The 24,951-nt window shown below is 49.3% G+C and overlaps 1 protein-coding gene and 1 long non-coding RNA gene across 2 annotated transcripts in view; one reads left to right on the top strand and one right to left on the bottom strand.

The window, feature by feature from the left end:
- The window catches only part of LOC309645411, a 377,709-nt gene that overhangs the window by 28,704 nt on the left and 324,054 nt on the right, over positions 1 to 24,951 (bottom strand). The gene's annotated exons all lie outside the window — the stretch shown is intronic.
- On the top strand, positions 4 to 23,331 carry ARHGAP40 (Rho GTPase activating protein 40; the record flags this gene model as incomplete). Its single annotated transcript, XM_082432064.1, is given in 15 exon segments — positions 4 to 397; positions 10,886 to 11,006; positions 11,008 to 11,125; positions 13,478 to 13,541; positions 13,544 to 13,642; positions 15,169 to 15,260; positions 15,852 to 15,971; positions 16,292 to 16,447; positions 20,211 to 20,435; positions 22,401 to 22,405; positions 22,407 to 22,425; positions 22,429 to 22,464; positions 22,468 to 22,539; positions 22,664 to 22,791; positions 23,238 to 23,331. Coding segments are annotated over 15 exon segments (1,533 nt in total). The 5' UTR covers positions 4 to 213.

Below are 24,951 nucleotides of genomic sequence, written 5' to 3'. Positions count from 1 at the left end.
AAGGCTAGCAGCTCCGGAGGATTGTTGGCTGTGTGTGTACGGGTTGTCTGTGGAAAGATGCCCTCCCTGCTTGGGTGGGAGGCTGAGACCCCAGGCCTCTGAGGGGATGGATTGAGGCCCCCTTTCTGGCATTTTGTCTGGTAAGGCAGGAGGAGGGTGTGTGTGTGTGTGTGTGTGTGTGTGTGTGTGTGTGTCCTTCTCCCTGCTGCCCAGATGACCCTGGTGGCCCTGGCTTCACCGTGTCCCCAGATCCCACGGGCCCTCATCGCCAGGCGCCTGGGGCGCTGTGCCTGGCGCTGGGCAGACCTGGGCTGCAGGTACAGGAATCCCAGGAGAGGAGAGGGAAGGTTTGGGCCACTGGCGTCTCAGGGCCAAGCCCGAGGGGCGAGGGGACCAAGTTGAGGACCCATATGTGCTGGGGGCGTGCTTCATCTCACTTCATCCTCACCACACACTTGTGAAGCAAGAGTTCCCCTCTCATCCTACAGATGAGGAAACAGACGCTCTGGGAAGTCAAGTAAATGGCCCAAGGTTACCGCCAAGGGGTGGAGTGGGTTTCATTTTTTTTTTTTTTTTTTTTTGACTGCATGTTGAATCCATGCCCGCTGCAATGGAAGCACGGTGTCTTAACCACCGGACCACTAGGGAATTGCCCAGATCAGAGTTTCTAAAACGTCCTTTCTCCTCGACTGTGATTACAGCATATTACAAACAATGTGTTTCTAACAGAAATTCAAACAGTACAGAAGTATATGCGCCTATTTCCCAGAACCTACTACTGTTAAGGTTTAGACATATACCTTGGGAGAATGTTGTGACATATATAAAGCTGTACCTATATAGTTCTACGCAAATACGATCATGGTAGTGGTTGTGCCTTTACGCTTCCCTTCAACCCTTAATTAATGTTATGGACATCTTTACATGTCAGTAACATAACGATCTAACTCATTCATTTTAATGGTCTCCCAGAATCCACTTTTATGGGTATCCTTTCGTTAATTAGTTCCTGGCTAATTTAGACATATAGATTGGCTCCAATTTTTAACCATTCTAAGCAATACTGTAATGAACCTCTTTGGGGATTTGTGTGGGTAAAACTCATTCCTAGAAGGGTAATTGTAGGTTTTAAAGGAACAGTTAGAATCTTGATAGTTCCTGCCCAATTGCCCTCCAAAAAATGCTGTAGCTCAGAACATGCCTGCAGCAAGGGAGCCCCATTGCTCTCCTCATTTCCACCTGAGGACCAGATTGCTGCCCCCGACCAGAGTTTCTAATTCAATAATTCTCGGGCAAAGACTGAGAATTGGCAGAGTAGATTCACATATCCAAGTTTTCAAGCATCCAGTTTTAAATTTAAATTAGTTAAGATTAAATAAAAATTCATTTTCTCAGTCATACCAACCACATTTCAAGAGCTCAGTAGTCACACGTGGCTAGTGGCTACTGCACTGGCCAACACAGCATAGAAAATAGCCTGATTAAGTGACTCAGGCAGGGACAGACTCGTGTCTATGACCTTGGTCAAAGCAAGGATCAGGGCAAGCCCCAACCCCCTGGGAACTTCCAGAACCTCTCTGACAAGCCCTGCAGGGAAGCCCATTGAAGGGACAGCCACTGCTCAGCTTTAGCAAATTGTTGTCCCTCAGGGATGGGGCCCCAGGATTATCCTCTCTTTTGATTTTTTTTGGAGAGGATTGGAGCTAGAGGATTTTTAAATGAGAGACCTCCCTATGTTCAAACAAGGGCAAGCTATATTAAATGTGTTAACATCCAGTGGGGGTAGTAGCCACTCTGCTACTTCAAATGGAGATTGTTTGATCCTGATCTTCTGCTTGGGAACATTTGTCATCTCAGAGGTCACAGGCAGTACCGTAATCTCCCTCAGCCATCTCAGAAATGCAGGTGGCTCCTCCCAGAAGTGCTATGTGAGAATTTTGATGCAATCCATCCGTTTCAACCGACTCTTGAAAACTTCTGTGCAATTCTCTGAACCCAAGTGGCATAATGATGCTTCGAGCACTGCTCCCCAGCCTTGGCTGCAGAATGGAATCAAGTGGGCAGCTTCAAATAATACAGGTGCCCATGTCCCATTTCCAGTGGCTTTGGTGCAATTGGTCTGGAGTGTTGCCTGGGCATTGGGACTTTGAAAGCCTGCCTGGGTGATTCCAGTGCACAGTCAGGGTTGAGAACCACTGGTCTGTGGGTCTGGTCTTCACACCTAGAATGCGGCTTCTTGGCCCGGCAGGTCTCCTATTTCTCTGGCTCTCACCTGCCTTGACCAGCTGAAGGGAACACCCACAGCTGTGCCTTTCTCTGTCTCCTGGCCCAGCCTCAGATCGGATTCAAGAAGCTAAATTATATTGATTCTATTTCAAGATGTTTTCATTCTTGTTTTCTATAACACAAAATAGTCATGTTTGAAAATTTTACAACCCAGACATCAGCTCTAGCAGAATTACTTCGTGGAAGAAAGGTGGAGAGCATCACTGGACAATTCAAAGAATGAGCACACTGCTTGGAATAAACCTTCTTGTCTTAAGGGGAAAGTTGTTGCCTTATAGGGGTTTTAGGGGCTCAGTTAAGATGATACTCAAGATGTTAACTGAGGATTTGCCTTTTATAAGATCTCATTCCTGTCTGGCCCCCACACGGTCCCCACAAGGATTGCTTCATAGATGGCAGTGTTGCTGTGTACTGTTGTTCAGGTTGTGTACTGCATAAAGATGTTCCATCCAAAGGGGCACCATCCACATCATAGTCATATACTAAGTTATGTGAGAGAACCTGTGTGGGCATGGAGAATCCAGACTTCCTGGAAAGTCCTAAAGCAGCAGAGGAGAGATCCTCCTTCAGAAGCTCCTATTGGCACACATGACCACATACACGTTCATGGGAGAGTATGGACCTACACATTCCCTGGCACACGCATGTGCACTTGGCTATGCCCTGCCCTGAGACTGACTTTTCAACCTCTGCTCTCAGAGGCTTGATTCTCACCCTTCACATGACTCAGAACCTGATGTGTAATTTCATCTGGGGGTTGGGGATAGGGTGGGACATGGTGTGGGTGTGTGTCATGTGCATCTAGCATCTAGGAATGTGTGTGAGTGGGAGAGAGTGGGCCCTCTGCTCCTCTGGGCAAACTGTTAGGGTTGTTCAATAATACACTGTATGTGTCAGCTATGACAGTGTAACAAATGATCCCAAACTCACCAGCAACCATTTATTAAAGCAACACTTATTCACGCCATGTGTCGATGGTCGGCTGAGGGTTGGCTGATCTGGCCCTAGGCTCAAGCTGTGAGTGCTCACTGGGCTCTGGCCTGTGCCACGTGAGTTCATTCTGGGACCCAGGCTGCAGCCATCCAGGGATAGCGCTTCCCATGGTGATGGGAGGTGCAAGAGGGCCAGCCCCACCACACAGCCTCAAGTCTGCTACCATTCCACTGACCAAGGCACGTCATGCACCCAAAGCCCAAGTCAGTGGATGGGCCAGGGGGACAGTAGCCCCTGCCTCTGTTGGAGGAATGGCAGATGCCTTAATTAGAGGGAGGGGTAATGAATTGATAACAATAATTTGGTTTATCCGGTATTAACTTAAATGACAGAGGGACAACACAAGCTGCACACCTAGGACTCTGTTGGGAGAACTTTTCAAACACTGTAAAATATGTTTAGTGGCATAAAACAACAAATATGTGATTCTGTTCATGGATTTCGTGGGTCAGGATTGGGGCAGGGCAAGTGGGGATGGCTGGTCTCAGCTCCATGATTTCCGGGGCCTTGGCTGGGAAGACTGAACAGCTGCAGGTGACTTCACAGCTGGGGACTGGAAACATCTAGAAGCTTCTCTACTCATATGTCAGAAACCTAGACCAAAATGACTCAAAGGTATGGTTCAACTGGCTCTGTTACCCGGAGCGCTTAGGGGTGACCTGATACCTGACCTGGGCTTCTCAGCATCACCACCGAGAATGAGCAAGTAGAGGGAGAGAGCCAGGTAGGGGCTTTTATGACCCGACTCAGAGGTCACAGAGCTTGACTTCTGCTGTGTTCTGTCGGTTGCAGCGGTTGCAAGTCTGCCAGGTTTGAAGGGAGCAGATGTAGACCCCACCTCTCCATAGGCAGGGTGTCAAAGAACTCGGGGACCGTATACTATATACACTACACCTACTACTTGCCAGCAGTGTTCTAGGCACTGGGGAGACAGCAGTGACTAGAGAAGACAATCCATCGATATTTCCAGGAAGAATGAATGAGTGTTATCCAAAAGCAAAATAGCAGAGACCTAATCCAGGTAAGGGATCTGAGAAGGTCTTTTTGAGAAAGTGACTTTCAGGCAGGGACCTGAGGAAGAACTGGCAGATGAGGGAAGGCCACTCCAGGCAGAGGGAGGAAGAGAGGACGGGGGATGAGGTTGGAAATGGAGTCAGGCCAGACCCATGCCATCTTAAGGTATCTGGATTTTATCCTCAGGGTACTCTCAAGCAGGAGACTGATAGGTCAGCTTCGAGAGCTTGGGAGATCTTTCTGAACCAGATAAGGGTACCTAGAAGCCATGTAGGGAGACTGTGATGAGGCTGTGGTCCAGGCAAGAGGGGAGGGTAGCCTGAACCAAGATGGCGGCTGTGGGAATGGGGGGAAGTGGGTGGATGCAAGAGATGTATGAAGGGCCGAATTAATTAGTGGTTAATTGAATGTGGGGAATTACAAGAAAGCATTTTCAGGAGTGGCCCTCAGCGCACTTGAAGGGAACACCTGGTGAGACCAGGAATTCAGAAGGGGAATCAGAGTTTATGGTGGGGAAAGAATGGGTTCAGATCACTTCCTTCATACCTAAGGGCTTCCTGAAACCACAGCGCATACCAGTTGAGAGCACTGGAGCTGGGGCTTGCAACGTGGGTTCGAATCCTGGCTCTGCTGCTTGCCAGCTGGGTATGTATGGGTGGGCCATCTACTCCTGGGTCTGTTTCCTCATCTGTAAACTGGGGACAATAGCACCCACCTGTGAATATTAAACTGATGCCTGGGCATGTCTGGTGCTGGGCATGTAGTAAGTGCTCAGGAAACACTGGAAACAAAATGACAACAGGAGACAGTTATTCATGCTGTACACGGAGGATCTGTGCACTTTTCTGCATATACTGTACATCAGTAAAACACTGAAAATAAAACAAACAAAAAATCGGCTGTTAGTGATGTTCAGAACATATTTTGTGGATGTGCTGAGTGCCCTTGTTCTCTGGTGAAACGGGGGACTCACTGCAGCACTGCGTCATGTGACCTTGGGACAGTGATGCCATTGGAACTGTTAGGGTTTTATTTCATTTCTGTCCCTTCCTGCGTCCCATCTGCCCTCCTCAAAAAGTTCACCCAAAGAAATGATCACTCCCCTCTCCCTGCTTAGCTGTCAAAACAGGGACAAAGGTAACGACTTTTGTTTTGGTTTAGTCACCACAGTTTTCAAATTGTCACGAAAACACCCAGAGGCCGATAATTTCCAAGCAAATCACAAAGCAACTAAAGAAATCGTGCTGTGCACCAGCAGGGGTTTCCAAACGGACACAGGAGGTTCCCGGACTGGCAGTTGTCTCGAAAAGCATAAATCAAGCTAAACGGCCAATTTTATAATTAACTGGGAATCAGTCTCCAGTTAAGCTTCTGCTTGGTGAAATTGGCCAAGAGGTTGCCCAGGGAGAGCTGGTGCCCTGCCTCTTCCTTCAGGCACTGGCAGACCTGAGATTGCTTTGCTTTACCACTTTCAAGGATGTTTCAGGATGGGAGGGTGGAGCTCAGCGTGTAGACAGGACACTTGGGGGAAAGGCACAAGCCAGGGCCTGTGGGTAAGGTGCTGGCGGGACAGGCCATGTGCAAAATGAGCATGGGGGCCCTTGTTAAAAAATTATTAAGAATTTCAAGATGGTGATAGCAGAGCACTAAACCCAGCATGGGCTCCTCCTAAGCCTGGGATCCTGTGGGACTACCCAGGTCACACACCTGTGATGCTGGTCCTAGGTACTGGATCACACCTCCAGAAGTTGGGGGGACATCCATGGGTGGGGTGTCAGGCTGAGGGCAAAATACAGCCTCAGAGACTCCAGGGCACAGGACCCCACGAGGCAGAGGCCAGGTAGACAGCAGGAGCAAAATTGGCCCCCTGTTCCAGGTTATAACAACTACAACAACAAACAGAGACAAATCCAATAGAACAATTCTGGGGTGGAGGCAATTTGGCAGGAAGTGTCAAAATTTTATACAAACCCTTTGATTCAGCAATTCCACTTTCGACTCTCTTCCACTGTTACCTCTGTGCAAAGGTACAAGGTAATAAATATGAGGATGCTTTTTATTCATGATCTGGACCCAATGGAAGCAATCCAAGCATCTGTCAAAAGGGCATGGATTAAAAAACCAAGCTACTGGGCTTCCCTGGTGGCTCAGTGGTTGAGAGTCTGCCTGCCAATGTGGGGGACACGGGTTCGAGCCCTGGTCTGGGAGGATCCCACATGCTGCGGAGCGGCTGGGCCCGTGAGCCACAACTACTGAGCCTGCGCATCTGGAGCCCATGCTCTGCAACAAGAGAGGCCGCGATAGTGAGAGGCCCGCGCACCGCGATGAAGAATGGCCCCCGCTTGCTGCAACTGGAGAAAGCCCTCGCACAGAAACGAAGACCCAACACAGCCAAAAATAAATAAATAAATAAATAAATTTATATATATTAAAAAAAAAAAAACAAGCTACCTCCCCAGGTAAGGATATTTCAAATAAAATGCACTCTGTGTGTGAACTTCTTATGATTCGACTGCTCAAGATATTATCTAAGGCCCCGCTTCTAAAATTTCTTTTTATAGCTGTGCATGATATCCACTTTGTTCTAAGCCCAGATCCCCGCTGGGTGACTGCCAGCACCTGGAGGCGGCTTATTTTTCGCACATGTCTTCAGCAAGTTGTCTACATCTCAGAATTCCCAACGGAAGTCCTGAGCTTTATCTTCTTGAAACAATTCCTGTGGCTGGAGGAATGCACGCAATGGTTCTTTTCTGTTTTTTTTTTTTTGTTTAAACAATAGCTTTATTGAACTATAATTCACATATCATGTAATTCACCCATTATAAAGTACACAATCCAACAGTCTTCAGTCTACTCCTAGAGTTGTGTAATCCTCATCACAATCGATCTTAGAACATTTTCATCCCCTTAAAAAAACGCTGTACCTATCGGCAGGCACTCACACAACAGTTCTTAATTCAAGCTTACCTGGACCTGTGTCTGTGACTAGGCTTGGGGGGGGGGTCACAGCTGCTATAATGGGGGATGCGTGGAAAAGATGCTGGGGAGGTAGCCACAAGGCCCACCACATCTGTGCTCCACTCACCTGTGACGTTGTGATGTCCCTTTGTCCTCGTCTGGCCCCGAGATGCTGACGGCCTCCTGCAATATGCCTTCCTTACCTCGCCAAGGTCTTGTTGTAAGACTGCCTTTAGTGCAGTAAGAGTGGGCCAGATCTCAAGTAAAAGGGATATGGTGGCCAGGATTGGGGAAACCCAGACCTGGCTGGGGGGACAAATTATGCAAAGACACGGAGGTCTAAGAGAAACTGGAGAACTCGACAACTCATAACTGGAAAGCAACGTTCACGTGGGGAAATGGCAGATGATGAGGCCCACGTGTTTCTGTCAATCTCACATTTCTAGCCGTTCTTATTTTCCTTGCTATGAAGCGCATAAAGGTTCCTCACGGTCATAGGTTCTTTGTGGATTTACTCTTTTTCCCTCCTTAGAATGCTTCTCGATCTGAAAGTGCTATTGATATCTCGTCCGTTGTGTTAACATTTACCCAATATTTGGCCCATCTTTTTTACTTTTAACTTTTGTTCTTTTACATTACGTGTGTTTTCCCCAGCTTTATTGAGATATAATTGACATATAACATTGTGTAAGTTTAAGGTATTCAATGTGATGACTTGATACACATATATTTTGTGAGATGATTACCACAAAAGGTTATTAAGATCTTTATCACCTCACAGAGTTAGCACTTGTGTGTGGTGAGAACATTTAAGATCTACTCTGTTAGCAATGTGTAAGTATTTTAACTGTAGTCGCCATGCTAATCATTGGATCCCCAGAACTTACGTGTTGTACAACTAGGAGTTACCCTTTGACCAGCATCTCCCCATTGCCCCCACCAACCCCTAGCAACCACCGTTCCACTCTCTGTTTCTATGAGTTCTGTTTCTGTGAGCTGTTTTAGATTCCATCATACGGTATTTGGCTTTGTCTGAATTATTTCACTTAGCATAATACCCTTAAGGTCCACCCATGTTGTCACAAATGGCAGGATTTCCTTCTTTTTTATGGTTGAATAATGTTCCTGTGTGTATGAACACAAACCAAAGTCTCCCCTGTGGAGCGAACATGCCAGTGGAATTCTCAGTCCTAGGCTCAAATTTCCAAATGTGTCTCCATCTCTTTCAGAATAATAGACAACTGTAGCTTCCCATTATGTATTATGCGTAACAAAGCACCCCAAATTTAGCAACTTAGCAGTGTAAAGCGACTATTATTATTATTATTATATCTCACTGTTATGGGGGTTGACAGGGCTCAGCTAGGCAGTTCTCACTCCGGGACCCTCATGCAGTTAGTCAGATGGTGGCTGAGGCTGGAGTCGCCTCAAAGGATTTCTCACTCTTGTGTCTAGTGGGGGATGTGACCATCAGCTGAGCCTCACCTGGAACCATCGCCTGGAAAGCCTACTCTAGGCCTCTGTGTGTGGCCTGAGTTTCCTCACAGCGTGGTGACTGGGTTCTAAGAACAAGAGTTTGGGGGAGGGGGCGGGCAGGAGGAGAGAGAGAGAACCAGACAGAAGATGTCTTGCCATGTATGACCCAGCTTTGGAAGAAAGACAACATCACTCTACCACATCCTATTTCCCTATGTCCAGCCCATATTCGAGGGGAGGGGAATTAGACCCCCATCTCTTAATGGGGTGAGAGTCAAAGAATTTGGGGACATGTAAAACCACCACATCACAGCTTACCAGGCTTTGCAGAATTGGCCCTGTGCCCCGCTCTGCCTCCCCTCCTCCCACCCCCCCTTCCCATCTCCCCACTTCTGCCACTCTGGCCTCCTTGCCGTTCCTGGACCACGAAGTGGTTCCTGGACCACTCCTGCCTCAGGACCTTTGTCCTCACTGCTGCTGCTGCCTGGAATGCTCTTCCGCTGGGGATCTGCCTGGCGTCTTCTCTCCAACCAGAACTGGGCTCAAACGTCACCTCCTTGGAAAGCTGTCACCAACAGCACCCCTGCCCTGTCACTCACTAGCCCCTTGACCTGCTTTATTTATTGTTAGAGCATTTATCACCACCTGACATCACATAGTGCATTTATTTGTGCATTTGTTGATGTCCTCCACTAGAATGTAAAGTCATGAGGCCAGGGACATTGCCTGTCCTTCTCACTGCTGTAACCTCAGTGCCTAGAACAGACCAAGCATACACAACTATGGGGGACCACAGGCAAATCCAGAGAACAAGGAAAGGAAAATGGCTTTCATAGGGAAAAGTTGGAAATTGGGAAAGGGTGTGATAACCAAAGAGCCCCTCAGAGGAAGCCGGAAGACCAAAGTATGGAGGCTTCTTATTGGTTGGGCTGCTACAGTCTTTGGCTGAGCTGAGAGAAATTTTCTTCTTCCTGACGGATATTAAGTAGAGGCCCCTTCCTGTTGGAGTTGTAGGCATAGGTCTCTTCCTGTTCGGAGCAATTGGTGATGCATGGCAGGGTGTGAGAGCTCCCCCTACAGGCCTGTTCCGACTCCAATTCTAGCTGAGGTTTCTTTAACTGCATAGCTTGCATGCGCTATGTCCCCATTTTACATTAGGTCTTCGTCAGCTGTGTAGGCCAATATGTATATGCCCGTTGCCACTGTGCATCCTTGGGTGGCCTGAAAGCTTAGGTTCTCTCTCTCTATAGCCATTATCAGTGCAACTCTCATACTTTTTATTGTCATTTATATATCCTGCTGGCACTTGAAACCTGATAGGTTGTGGGCATCTTCTTTCTTGGAATAGATCTGACGTGGCATAACCCAGCGATTGAAATGATAGCCACTGAAAGCAGAAAGTCCTGGGTCCCAATGCCCACCTTCCCACTTAGCAGTAACGGGATCTTGGGAAGATCTCTGAGCTTCAGCCGCTCCATCTATGAAGAAAGGGTAGTGAGTGGTTCCTATTTCCCTGGGGTGTGTGAGTACCATCTGCTTCCCACGTGACTAACTGGAAGCTGTCTGTAATTTGCAAAGGAGATGTCTCCAGAGAATGGGGACTTGGGTGTGAAACGGAACCACCTCAGTTCCGGGGCTTTTGAGTCTCCTCCACATAAGGGACCTTCACTCTCCAGGGCCCTGGGAATCCTCCTGGCTCCACAGAGGGGCTGCTCTGTGAAGTGAGAGAATGTGCATACTTCTGGGCATTTCTGTCTGTCTGCCTTTCCAGCTTGAGGGCAGTAGGAAGGGACCCTGAGGGGAAAACTTGGGCCCTTGAGTGGACTTTTCCCATCAGGCCCATGGGCTTCAGCCCGGAAAATCACTTCCTGGGCATTGAGCCTTAGCTAGGAAACCACATCCTGGGGCAAGGGACTTAGCTAAGAAATTACTTCCTGGGGCAAGGGCCTTAGCTAGGAAACGACTTCCTGGGGCAGTGGGTCTGAGCTCTAAGCTTTTTAATTCCATCCTGGGGCTTTGAGCTTGAGCCTGGAAATCACTTCTTGGGCCAAAAGGCCTCAGTCCTCAGCCTAAGAACTTGCTTCCCTGAGTCACGATCTCAGCCCCCGTATCCTAGGCAACTGTTACTGAGGTTCCTGGGCCTGAGCATGGGCACAAGCCTGGGAAATCACTTCCTGGGGCTCTGGGCTTGGAGGAGGTAGGGAGCCAGCGGTCCTGACAGCCTCTCTGTTCTGTTTCCCCACAGCAGCAGAGTCTGAAGGGCTGCAGGTGCAGGCTGGCGGGGGAAACCTTCATCATGGACTCCGCTTACTCCGAACAAGCTGTGCTGCTTCTGCAGAGAGGCAGGGGGCCCCCGGAAGGCACCTGCACCTGTGCCGGTGATGTTGCTGCCCAGAGGGCTGGTGGCTAGGCCCTGCCTTTACGCACCAGCACATCACGTCCCTCCCTCCTCACCCTTTCCATGCTGCCGGGCACCCAGCAGACAGTTGTTGAATCGCGCATTATTTTAGTTCATTCCACAAATATTTACTGGGAAGCAGGGAACTACACTCAGTTATGCTCTTCTTTATTTTCATTTATCCTTTTCTTCTTTGCTTTTATGCATTGAAAGTCCTCCCTCATCCAGCAAACTAACTATCTACCTACATGTGTTTTTCTAGTTGTGTTTTAAAAATTAATTTTGGTGTCTGGTGTGAGAGACCCAACTTCTTAGTTTTTTTCTTTTCCAAATGTTCAGTTGTCCCAGTACAGTCCCAGACTCCCAGTAAAGTGCACAGATATTTACCTTGCACATCTTGATGTGGGTATCTGGGTAACTACCGCCAGATCAAGATATGAGACACTCCCATCACCCCAAGGCTCCCCCATGTCCTTTCCCAGTTAATCCCCCCTCCCCCCAGGGTAACCAGGCTTCTGATCTCTCATCAGGAAGAGTCTTTCCCAGGTCCTCATGCTGCTGAAGGAAGAGGTTCTTCGTTGATCATATTTTGATGTGGCTGGATAATCCTAGGTAACATTTTACTGAGGGCTTCCCTGCCCCAGGAGTTGCTCCAGAGGCATCATTCACACACACTGGCTTGTTTCCTTACCTCACCCTACGAGATGGGTGCTGTCATTGTACTCCCACTTTATAGACAGAAAAAAGAGAAGTGAAGCTCAGAGGGAAGTGATGGAGCTAACTGAGCCCCCAGCAGCCTGACCCACAGCCTTGCAGATTGACCATTACTCCCTCTTGCTTAAGAAATTTGCCCTCCATCCCCACAAGAACCCCACTCCAATGTGAAAGCACTGTCTTTCCCTCGAATGGAAGCTTCTTTTAGACCTTTTGTTTTGAAATAATCTTAGACTCACAAGAAGTTGCAAAAATAGTACAGAGTTCCCATGTATTCTTCACCTACTTTCTTCCAGTGTTAATATCTTATGTAACCATAGTTCATCAAATAAAATTTTTAAATAATGACTTTCTATTCCTAAAGCATCGGAGATAATTAATGTTCAACATTATCTTATCTTCTCATCTTGGTAATTTGATTTTCCCCACTCAGCTATGAATGATGATAATAATTAATGCTAAAGGATACCACATATTGCTGACCTTTTACCGTGGATCAGTTATTAGACCAAGTACTTTATATACATGATTGAATTTCATTCTGTTATGTTGACAGTAATTATCTATAAATAAACTAAGAAATAGTAATAGTTATAATGACTGAGTACTCAGTATATGTCAGGTGCTGTGTTTTTTGGCCGCGTGGCTTTGGGGATCTTAGTTCCTCCACCAGGAATTGAACCCTGGCCCTCAGCAGCAAAAGTGCAGAGTCCCAACCACTGGACCATGAGGGAATTCCCTCAGGAACTGTGTTTTATATGCTTTATCTAATTTAATATCCCCAACAACCTTGTGAAGTAGATGCTATTATTAGCCCCATTTTACAGATGAGAAACTTGACACACAAAAGGGTAAAATTACCCAAACTCACAGGTAATGTCAGAATCCGAGCCCAGAGAGTGTGACTCCATAGCCCATACAACGAGCATTAGGCTGTATTATAGCCACAGCATTATCACCGACAACCACAGCATGATTCCTTCCCCTTCTTAGCACTCTAATGGGGCACTGGGGAATATTCTGGTTAAGTCTTCTGGTAATACTAAAGAAATCTGTCCCCCCCTCTCTCGGCATTTTTCACCTCTGATAGCAGGAATGCCTGCAGATCCCCACCATTGCCTCTAGGTGGCGCAGTCTAACATCATTTATTTTTCAATTAATATTCTGTCGTTACGCAGAGTGCGGAAGAGAAGCATTGGAGCTGTGCGTGGCACGGCCAAGCGTAGGGACAGATTCGGTGAGAGAGAGCAACAAAGGACCTGAATAGACACAATGAGGAGAGGCCTGTGGGGTGACCCCTTTCCTCCCGCCCCTCCTGTTGGAATGCAGGTAGTAAAAGCATCTTCCATTCACTGGGGCCTCCGGCACCCGAAGCTCTTTACACCCCTTAGCCCATTTTACCATCTCAAAAACCTCACAAGGTAGGCACGATTTTATGATTACAAACGGGGAATTAGAGGCTCAGAATGTGACCCCATCAGTCAGAGGTAGAGCTTGGACTTGAACCTGGGATGGAGTCCTGAGCCCCTGCTCTTCTCCACTCTGCGCTTCCTCTTCCTGGTTGCCTGGGCGGACGGGGGAGCCTCAACGCACATACTGCTGCATGGCTTGAACGAGTGTTTTTCCTTTTCTCCCTAGAAATTTAGGATCCCCAAGGGCAGACTTGGCCTGACTAGGGTAGGAGACTTGTCCTTACAGGATATCAGAAGGTCCCTGCCTTAGCCCTCATCGAGCTGACCACGCTCTGTGACGTCCTGGGCTTGGACCTGAAAAAGAGCAAGGCCGGCAAACGGAAGGCGACAGGTCAGCGGTCCCAGCGCATCAAAAACCCCGAGGCTAAAGTCCCAGCTTTCTCATCGAGGGAGCTGCCTGGGGAATGTTCCACCAAAACATGCTTAGCTGCGATATTTCTTTTAATATATATATATAAAATTTTGCATGTGAAACAATTCCTGCTCGTTGTAGGACATTTGGGAAATAGAGCAAAAATACAAAAACGAAAAATGCAATTCAGATATAAGCTCTATTAACTTTCAGGGTATCATCTTCCTTTTTGTTTTTCATGTGTGTGTATAGCCTTTTTTCACTAAATATTCTAGAATTATGGACACTTTCCAGTCACTGTATCATTCAGCTATTGTCACAGTAATGCTACATAATAAGAACCCCCAAACTCATGACTTAAAACAATTATTTACTCTGTTTGGGGGTGAACTGGGGGTCAGTTGGCTGATCTAGGCTGTTGGCAGGGTCTGGGTCTGCTTCATATTTCTCTCATTCTCCTGGGACCAGGAGGCTATCTGGAGCCTGTCCTTAGGGCAAGAGGGCACGAGAGGGCAAAGCCTACGACACCACGCATTTTAAACCTCTGTGTGCATCACGGCATCTACTGTTCCACTGGCCAAAGCTATCAGCTGACTGACCAGCAAGGAGTGGGAAAGTACCTCCTGCTTCTTTTATGGGAAGGATTGCAAATTCACATGGCAAAGGATATGGATACAAGGAGGGGTAATGAACTTGGAACAGTATTATCATTTACCACAACTATTAAACATTCTTTGAAAACATGATTTTTAATCAGGGCACTATTTCCCTCCTTGTGGATGTGATTTATTTAACCATTTCTTATTAGTGGACATTTATTATTTCATGATTTTCTATTATAAAACACAATCACTATGGCCGCACACACAACTTTGAATGCATCTTAGATTATTTTAGAATATACTTATTCGGTTCTTGGTATATATTAGCCTTCAGTAGTGTATGAGAGTGTTCATCTCACTGCATCACCGTCAACATTACACACTGTGATTTTTTTTGTTTGCTTCTTCAAAGACAAGAGGATGGGGGATAAGAAAGGCCAGGGGTAGGGGTTTCGCAGAGAAACACGTAGGTGGTTGAAGGGAGAAGGAAGGAAATTAGAGAAGATTGGGAAGGAGGAATTTGCCCAAGAAGACTGCAAGGCAGGATGGGAAATACATTTCTTCAGAACTCAGCCTGTCCTTGCAGACCTAGACCCTCTACCCCAGGCCATTGTCACATGTCATACCCAGCACTCCCTGGGGCTGCAGCACGTTTTCCTTTGAACACCTCTTTATCCAGCTGAGATTTTCTGCTCTGTGGTGCGCCTAACGTTTTCATGATCATTGAGGCCAAAGGTTCTGTTGGAGAGATGTGGAGAATTTTGAGCTCAACCATCCTCCAGAGAGCTCAGTCCTCACGCAGGGAAAAGAGTCTGATTCTAGTTACCCACGAGATCTCGCAGGTTGGAGCCCAGCCGTCATTCCAGGAAGTGAAATGCCCCTTCTGCTCTTTGACTTCTGCAGAAACTTGCCTTTTCAGCGTGTCCCTCGACACCTTGCTGGAAGCCGACCGCAGATCCCTCCCCAGCACCCAGATCCCGCTGGTCCTTCAAGCCGGAAGTTACCCCCAGATTGGGCTCATTTAGCCCCTGAGAGGCTGGCTCTGGAGCCATTATTGGGAGACGTCTAGCCTGGGAGATAAGAGTGTGGACTATAGAATCGGGAGACTTGGGTTCAAATTCGGTCTCTGACATTTGGTAGCTGAGAAACTTGGGATGAATTTTTTTTGAATTTTTAACATAGGAGTCTTTAATAATGTCTTAAACTTTAAAAATTTTGTGCACAATCAAATAACAGAATGTAACATTCAATTGGAAGAGAGTCAAATTATTACGGTTGACCCTTGAACAGCACGGAGGTTAGTCCACGTGTAACTTATAGTCACCCTTGGGATGAATTTTTAAACCTCTATGAGCCTTTCTTTCAGTATGCTCCTTTTATTACGGATGAAATGAGATAAATGCACGTAAAGCTCTCAGAACAATCCCTGGCTCATGGCAGCGGCCAAGAAAGCTGTTCTTCTCATTTTGAGGGAAACCTCCTCCAAACTCTCTCTTCTTTCTGGTTTTCATGGGAGACAAACACACATGTTTGAATCCCGCTTTCCAATGGTTGCTGGTTTAAACATTGGTTTCTTTCTCCCACAGCTGCTGTCCTGTTTGGGAGAGAGAGGGCTGGACACGTCGGGCATTCTCAGGGTGCCAGGGTCAAAGTTATGGTTTGGCTTCCCCACTTCTTTGAGGCTGCGTCTCCCAGCACCCTCCTCTGTGCGTTAAGCCAGGAGAGAATCCATTTCATGGTTTATCAGTGTTCTGTCTTTGGTATCTGTTTGGGTCATGGAATTCCAGGAGGGTTTGGAAGGGTGAAGGTGGCAGAATACAGCAGAGGGGTTGAGAGTGCGGGTCCTGGAGTCAGACCACTCACATTTATTGAGCAAAACCCTGTGCTGAGTGACTTACACACATTAGGCCATTTAATCCTCTCATCACCACTTTGCAGATGAGGAAACTGAGGCCCAGAGGAGTGGCAGAGTGACTTTTACTGGAGCCTTGAGCCAACTTCTCATCAGCGCCCCTCCTTCCTTCAGGGGCTGGAACACAAGCTGAATCACAACGACGCATCTGATTTGCTCCAAATGTCCATCCAGGCACTGCCGGCTCCTCTGCTCACTGCGGAGTACCTCCAGGCCTTCCCTGTGGTGCCCAGCGAGCATGCCCAGCCCTTTGTGTTTGGGGGGAAGAGTGTCTGATGGCACTGGCCTTGGCTGGAGAGGGGAAGTGGTGGGAAGACAGGACTGTCCCTGTGACCTCGAGCTGTGAGTGCATGCACATTTGACTATGTGTGTGCATGCTAAGTACATGTGCATGTGTGCATGCACGCACGTGTGTGCATGTGTATGGTGTGGATGTGTGTCCATGCATGTGCTGTGTGTGTATGCACGTGTGTGTGTGTGTGTAGTGTGACAGGGGAGGAGAGGAGGGTAAGGGTTTGCCCACCACAGTCCCTATCAGTCTCCACTGGACCGGTTTTCTTCCCTTCACGATATCCACGGGGTTGAGCCTATTGGGTTTGTCTAGTTGTGTGTCTGTGGGCACATGTGTGCACATCCGTCCGTCTGTGTGCCCGTCTGCAGACCGGCATGAATCACATGGATCCCTCTCTGTTTACATCCCACATGTATAAGTTCCTGCCTGGACTTCCTCCCAATCCATAGAGAGTAAACACAGTCACTTCTGGTTTTCACAGAAGAATAAAGCGTTTGACCTTGCGGGAAACCCAAGGATACGCTCTCTTTCTCTCTCTCTGTGATTCTCCAAAAAGCTTCAGAGCTCAGGCAGTCTGATCTCCACTCCCAAGCAGAGGGCAGGGACCCTGAGAAATCCTCTCCAACATTTGCTTCTCATATAGATGGAATCAGAGCCGGTCACTCGACAGCTTCAAACCCTCTGAAACCCACTGGGAATAAACTCTGACTCCGTACCCATCTCATGCCCCTCTCTGTCGCCACCACCCGTCCAGGCTCCCCTGCTTCGACGTGCCCGTTTCTCTTTCCTTCTTCTGAGTGCCTGCACTTGCTGCTCTTTCTGCCTGGAAATTCACCCTTTATTAGGCTGACTGCATCTCGGCATTCATATGTCAGCTCAATGTCAGGGCTGGAAAGAGACCCTCCTGTCCTGGCAAGCCTGCCCACCCAGGCACCACTTGTTATAATTCTCTGCTTATTTTCTTCTTAGTATGAATCAGTGTCTGAAGCTACTTAGTTATTTCTTTGCTTGATATTGTCTGTCTTCTCCCCTGAAACATACATTCCACAAACCTGCCTCTTCGTTTCCTTCACCACAATGTCCTGGGTCCTCGGACTGGAGCCTGGCACCTAAAAGATGCTTAATGGTATTTGCTGAGTGAGTGAATGAATGAATGAAGGCCACACAGGATCTGAGGGACGAAACCCTAGGCACTCAGCCTCTGTGTCCCCCACACAGCTGTTCTCCAGGCTCCAGCTGGCTCTCCACTGATGGGTTTGGTCTGGCTCTGGTGAACTGTTCCTCTGAATTCTACAGCTCCACCTCCTCTGCACCCCAGAGATCCTGACCTCAGGCGTGGGACAGCTTTTCCTTTCCAACCCTCAAAACACGAAGGTTTTCATTAAACCTTGTCTCCAGGAGCTATTCACTTCCTAGAGGTGATGGCTGGTTCCTTGCCTTTCTGACTCTGGGCCATAGGTCTGAGGCTGCACATCTGGGCATGTGTTTGTGTGTGTGCACATGTCTGTGAGTGCATGTGAATGTGTGTGTGCATGCACACATGTGTGTTACTTTTTATTCACACAGTACAGAGAGTGAACCTCGAGACCAGCACTGGCCGGGCCTCTGTCTGAGCTACACTAGCCCGGGAAACAGTTCCAGGCCTTAGGAGGAAAGGTTTCCTGGCCATTCCTGTTCTTTCCAGCTCTAGAATCTCCCCTCCTCGAGAAGGGGCCTCCAACCCCAGGGAGGGGTGGGTCCTGAACCTCCCACAGGGACGGGAGACCAAGCCCTCCCTCTTCCCGCAGACATCCCGGACCTGACCCAGCGCCTGCAGGCCCTCACCTGCTCGTCCTGATCCTCCCGGAACCCAGCAGAAACATCCTGAAGGAAAAGTTACCACCAGCTGCCTTCCCTCTACCACGTCGGCCTACACCCAAAATAACGGCTCCAAATGTGCTCATTCATTCATTCCACAACTATGCCAGGTGCTGGGGTGCAATGGTCACCAACCATGATGGCCAAGACATTTTTTTAAAATAAATGTATTTATTTATTTATTTTTGGCTGCGTTGGGTCTTCGTTGCTGCGCGCAGGCTTTCTCTAGTTGCGGCGAGTGGGGGCTACTCTTTGCTGCGGTGTGTGGGCTTCTCATTGCGGTGGCTTCTCTTGGCGAGGAGCACAGGTTCTAGGTGTGCAGGCTTCAGTAGTTGTGGCACGTAGGCTCTAGAGTGCAGGCTGAGTAGTTGTGGCACACGGGATTAGTTGCTCCGCAGCATGTGGGATCTTCCCGGACCAGGGCTCGAACCCATGTCCCCTGCACTGGCAGGCGGATTCTTAACCACTGCGCCACCAGGGAAGTCCCGCCAAGTCTTTCCTGAGACTTTTTCCCTAAAGAAAGCAGATGGGTCTTGGAAGGAAATGGTGCTTCCCGGAGTGGGCACTGCGAACATTAGTGTTATGTGGTGTTAACAGGTGTCACTGGAAAAAGGGGCTCTGTATCCAAATAAGATGGGTAAACATTGAGTTAATGAAACAAAGTTAAGGATCATTCTTTCCTACAAGACTTCTCAGAGCCTTTGATATGCTAAGACTTCCTGAAAGTCCAAGTGGGACTAGAGAATATAGCATTTTCCAAACTTAGTTGTTCACAGACGGTATTCTCTGGGGCACCTGTTTGGGAAACACTCTTAGGGAGCTCCCACTGTGTGTTATGAGAGTGGGCGCTCAGCACTGGGGGCTGGGGCTGGATGTAGGCTTCACTTAGCTCCCCGCGCTCTCCTGGCTGTCCTTGGGTCGAACTCAAGATGCACCTCGAGCGTGAGGCTGTGAGGAGACACCAGGTCTACTGGAATCCTTGTCTGATGTAAACATAGGCGCCCCCGAGAGGTCTTTGTAACCAGGTAGTGCTGGGCTCAAGGGACCTCCTCTCCTTATGTCTTAGCTTTGGTTACAGAGACAGCCTCTTAGAATTTCTGTTCCTTTTTCAGTAAACTGAGGATAATAATAGCATCTTGTGTGATTGGGGAATTACAAGAGCTAACATATGAGGAATCATAGAGTAGAAGATGTAATACTTTTCAGTATTTGCCCTTCCTTCTTTCCATCCTTTCAGCCTTCCATCATCCATCCTCATCCACCATCCATCCATCCATCCATCCATCTTTCCATCCTTCCATTCCTTCCTCCTTCCCTTCAGCCTTACTGGCTATGTGGCCTTGGGCACATTCTCCAAACCACAGTTTCCTTCTCTGCAAAATGGGTACAATAATAGAATCCACTTTATAGAGCTGTTGTGAGGATTAAGTGAGAAGATAAAAGTATGTAAGGTGCTAACAAAGGGGCCATGAGTGCAAAGAATACTTAATACATTGTAGCTCTTTTCATCTTCCCCCTTTCTTCCCATTGTCTCTGCTTCCCTATTCTTTCCTTTGCATCCTGGGCAGATCCAGACTTCAGAAGAAGGAGCTGACGTGAGGCTCTCCAGGAAAAGACCCACTTCCTGGAGTTGTGGTCCTTTCCTGCCTGGGAGCTGTGGTCTGACCCAGATGTCTCAGTAACATCTGGGGGAGCAGGGAAGTGGGAGGGTTTGGGCCACTTTTTGAGGAGCAGGAAACTGAGACACGGGTTGTGGGATGGGCTGATGGCAAAGCTGAAACCCAAACCCCTATTCCAGTCCCTGGCTCTTCCCAGGTGTCCCCAGGTCGTGCAGCATGACGTTCTGGGGAAGGTAGGGAGCACCAGGGATGTGCTGAGATTTGAGGGAGGCTCTGTGTCCCCCTCCAGGCACTCCTGGAATTCTTCCCAGTGGCCCGGGAGCCGAGCAACAAGATGATGTTGTGGAGCGTTTCCACGGAGATGGCCCCTCATCTCTTCCAGCACCGAGGGGGGCCCCCCAAACTCCCCAGGGGCAGAGAGAAGCAGCTGGCAGAGGGGGCAGCTGAGGTGGTGCGGATGATAGCGCAATACCAGGATCTGCCCTGGACGGTGAGTGCTGTGGTCAACCACGAATGGAGGGGATGGCTCGTCCACCCAGGTAGCAGGGACAGGCCCCGTCTTCCTCCAGGTACAGCTGTCCTGATGCCCCTGCCCTCCAGGACTGTGGGTGCTGTCCTTTCAAATCCCTAGTTGTGTCTCTTGTGGGACCTTTGCTGGATCCTATGTGTAGGCCAGAGTCTTCTTCCTCCCCCTGCCTTCGCATCCAAGAGGGGTCGACACTTTCTGTCTCCACTGCCACACCTCAGTCCACTGCCGTCTGATGTACCCCAGGTTATGGGTGTTCTCTGAGCCCCCGCAAAGATTCCTTCACATCAAAGCGTTAATGATGCTGAGAAAGCCCCACCCCTGAGGCTCAGGAGCACAGGGGCTGCCGAGGCCGGAGTCAGAGGACCAGGACACCCCCGCCCCACCATGAGCCTTGCCCTGAGTGACAATCCAGAGCAAGAGGGAGGGGCAAGAGTAGGGAGAGAGACCCCTCTGTGGTCTATCTGTGGTCACATGCCAAGGCCCGTGGAAGTTGAGGGTGGAGCGGGAGCACAGAGAAGACCCGGCCGGCACTCCCATGAGCGCAAGGTAGCACCGCCACCGCTGCTTGTCAGGCCACTTCACTTAGACATGCAGCCTCCTCCATCCATCTCTCCATTCGTCCTTTCATCTAGTCACCCATCCATACACCTCCATCCATCAGTCCATCCACCCACCCAGCCACCCCCCAATCCAGGCATCCATCCACCCACCCATCCATCCACCCCTCCACGCATTCATCCATCCATCCATCCATCCATCCACTCACCTTTCCCCCCTCCCTTTCTCTCTCTCACCTTCCCTCTCTCACTCTCTCCCTCTCTCCCTTCCTCCCTCCTACCCTTCCCTTCATCTGTAAAGTCATAAGATAGTTTTTTTTTTTTAATTCCAGAAACCCACAAGTGAAGCTTTCTGACAGTTTCCAGTTTCTCCCCCCTCCAAACTCAGGCAATCTTTTCTGTTCTAAATGCACCAAATGCCAGCTCATTCTCCAAACTCATCCTGCACTGCATGCCTCTGCGTTTTTGCTTAGGTAGTTCACTCTGCCTGGAATTCCCTTCCATTTTAGAAAGAGCAGAAAGCTGGTACCCTCTTCTGATTCTTCAAGACCCAGTTCAAGAGTCAACTCTTCTGCTGAGAACTCCCACCCTTCCCCCACACAGGTACCCTCCTACATGCCCAGAGTGCCTTTCTTCTCTGTGATCTTTCAGCTATCTGGCCTGATGGGACTACTAAAACACTTCTTATTGTATGCAGTTTTTTAAATTCAAGAAATACCTTCATGACTTCTTGTAAAACTTTCAGGCAACACAGATGTAGATAAAGTAAAATAGAAGAATCCTCTTCCTCGCCCTCTCATATGTGTCACCTTGTTTGGGTGTCACACAGCCAGTAAACAGAGGAGCCCAGAGTGGAACCCAGTTCTGTCAGAGCCCAGGGCACATGCCCTTTATTATCAGGGTCCATGGAGTCTGGATTCTCCTGACTGTCTGTTGGGTTCTGATTCGACAGAGGGGTATGGGTCGATCCGGGGGTCTTTGGGGATCCGCCAGTGAGGGCTGGCTGGGGTTCTCAAAGCCTTAGTCCACTGCAGGTGTGTTCTTGGGGACACCCCTGCTTGGGTAAGACAATGAGCACCTGTCCCACAGCAGGTGCAGTACCCTCCAGCCTCTGTCTTGGGAGATCCCTGTCAGGAAGCCCAAGGGTGGGCTCTTCTCTCAGAGTCCCCTACTCCATGGCCCCCTTTAGGGACTAAATGGCCCCCCTCCTCCCATCAAACTAGTGCTTCAGCCCCAAGTTCAACAGATACATATTGCCAAGCTCTGTTTGGGACGCTGGGACAGGGAAGAGGCCCCAGTGACCCTGGCGGCTCTGCTTCTCACCCCAGCAGCCCGACCCCCCTGCTAAGACTTGATTCTTTCTGGCCAGGTTGCCTTTCTTGGTGGCCCAGGTGTGAAAACTGAACGACAGCATTCGCCGGTGCCCCCAGCTCTGAGATGAGGGACTCAAGACCTGGCTGCGAAGGATGCACGCAGACAGGAACGAGGCGATGGACGGCCCCGAGTTGGTAAGTGAGCCCTGCACCACCGCCCCGCCCCCACAGGTGGAAGAAGAAAGGGGCAAGGGGTGGCGGGAGGGCACCTGGTGGCCGTGCCTTCACATCCTCTGCATCAGCCGGGACTCACGACCAGGCTGCCAGGAACGGCGCTGCCGACTGTGGCCACCAGGGGGCGTCCCGGGCCCGTCGCAGCGAGCGAGGAGGCGGGGTCTCAGAAACGAGGGAGGTGACGCGGCTGAGCAAGGAGGAAACGGTGGGGCGGTGCGGGGTCTTCTGGAAGCTATCACCCCTGCCTCATTTTTAGGCAGCACTTGTGTGCTTTGCCAAGGGTTGGGAAAGTGGGGTTTGCTTTGTGGGGTGTCGAGTGATTGGGGTGGGGAGGGGGGCAGTAGAAGAGAAGGGACTTCTAAGAATACTGAGTGTTTCCAGGAGGAGTCCAGAATGGGGAAGTTGGCAGTGTCGCCTTGTGCATCATGTGTATTTATGTAAACCTAGAGGAGGTGCGTCTGGAAGTGCCCTGCACGCACTTCTGTTGTGTGTGAGGGTGAACGCATGTGCACACATGTTTCTATAGCCTGTGTTTATGTATGCACGCTTTAGGGGACATTGTGTATGTGGACATATGATCCGTGCACAAGCAGCTGGTGTGGGTGTGTTGTGTGTGTACACCCTGTATTCTGAGTGCAGGCCACCTCCCCCCGTTACAGGAGCCTCTCCCCTGCAGGAAACAGGGTGCTGGTGCAGGGAGAGGTCAGCCCCTCGGAGCTGAAGGCCACTGAGGGGAGCTGTGCCTGCTGTTGACCTTTCCCTTTCTGGGGTGGTCAGAGCTGGGTTCTCCAGCCTTCTCAGAGAACTTCTTGGCTCCAAATCGTAATGGTAATAGCCATGATTCATTCATTTATTCATTCATTCATTTCACAGGTATTTAATGAATGCCTACTCTAGACCAGGTACAATGTGGAATGCTAGAATCACAAGAAAAAGAACAGACAGGGGCCCTGGACCTACAAGCTCACAGCCCTGTGGAAGACATAGACATGAGTCAAATAGCCACAAAGTAAATATCAAGTTACAAGCTGTATTAGGTTGTATAAGAAATACAGGGAATAATGTGAATGTAAAACAAGGCACCTGGTATAGTGTGGGAAATGAGGTAAGGCATCTAGGCACCAAAAACTGCATGTGTAAAGGTCCTGAGTCAGTGTGGCCAAAGAGCTGGAAGAGGATCTATGGGGATGATCTGCCGCTGTCACTCCAGGAGGTAAGAAACAGCTTGAGCTCTCAGGAGCCTCCTTGATGGAATTGGCACAAAGGACTCTTGGACTGTTGGTCCTTAGCAAGTGTCTAGTCCAGTTCCTCCTTGTACAGATGGGAACACTGAGGCCCAGAGAGGGAAAGGGCCTTGCTCAGAGCCTCACAGCAAACTGGGGACAGACTTTGGAATTGACCTCAGGATATCCATAATTATCATATGATAATTATATGATACTTATATACTAATTATAATTAACATACATACTCCTACAACATTCATAATCCATCTTGACTCGGAATTTGCCCCTCACTGCAGGCTCTTGTCCTCATCTGTCACCCCTCATCCCACCACTCCCATAGCTTCCATTCTGATGCCCAGCAGGAAGGGGCCTTGTGGCAGGGGACCCATGGCTGGCCCTCTCCTAGTGCCGTCCAGCTGCCTCTTCCCTGCCTCTGGGTGCTGGGCTCCGGCTCTCTCAGGAGGGTCCATATGTCTCATCTCCCACCTGTGACCAAGAATCAGTGAGGCCGCCCCTTCCAGTCCTGGGCTCCATACGCTGTGGTTGGTCTTGCTGCCTCTAGAAGAGCCAGTGGCTTGCTTCTCTCTGTCTTACAGCAACAGGTCCACGAAGTCAGCCGACATCCTCCTCCACGAAGTCAGAGGGAATATCAGTGAGTTTCCCTGTGGGGAATGAGTCTGAGCCCGGGTCACTGGGAGCTCTTTGACCTTGAGGGCTCACTGGACCCCTCTGGGGGAGGCCAGAGTCCACCCTGGGATGAATCTCCCCCTCAGGCCTCTGCCTCCCGTGAAACCAAGTGGAACCCTGCTGTGAGGTCAAGGGTCAGCTTGTGCACGCCTTAGGATTCCGTCCTGGAGTTTGGAGTTTTGCCTGGAGCTGGCATCAGACACGGAGCGGGCAGAATTTTTTGTTTAGTGTGACAGTTGTCAGTACCTCCAGTGAAATTGATGCTTCTGGGCCAGCCTAGCTGAAGTGGACCTCCTCCCGGGCCAGTGACCATGGATTCCTTAAGGAATTCTGTAAACATGTGTCCAGCTCTGAGAGTCCCCAGCTTTGTGGGGACCGAGGATGGGCATCTGTCCTCAGTTGCATTCTCTGGAGCAGTGATTCTCAAACTTGAGTGGTGCATCAGAATCACCTAGAGGGC

The sequence above is a fragment of the Balaenoptera physalus genome (genome assembly GCF_965194825.1).
Source record: "Balaenoptera physalus genome assembly, chromosome: 16".
Lineage (NCBI taxonomy): Eukaryota > Metazoa > Chordata > Mammalia > Artiodactyla > Balaenopteridae > Balaenoptera > Balaenoptera physalus.
Note: the sequence above shows the minus strand (reverse complement) of the source record. Positions and strands in the feature narration are given on the sequence as shown.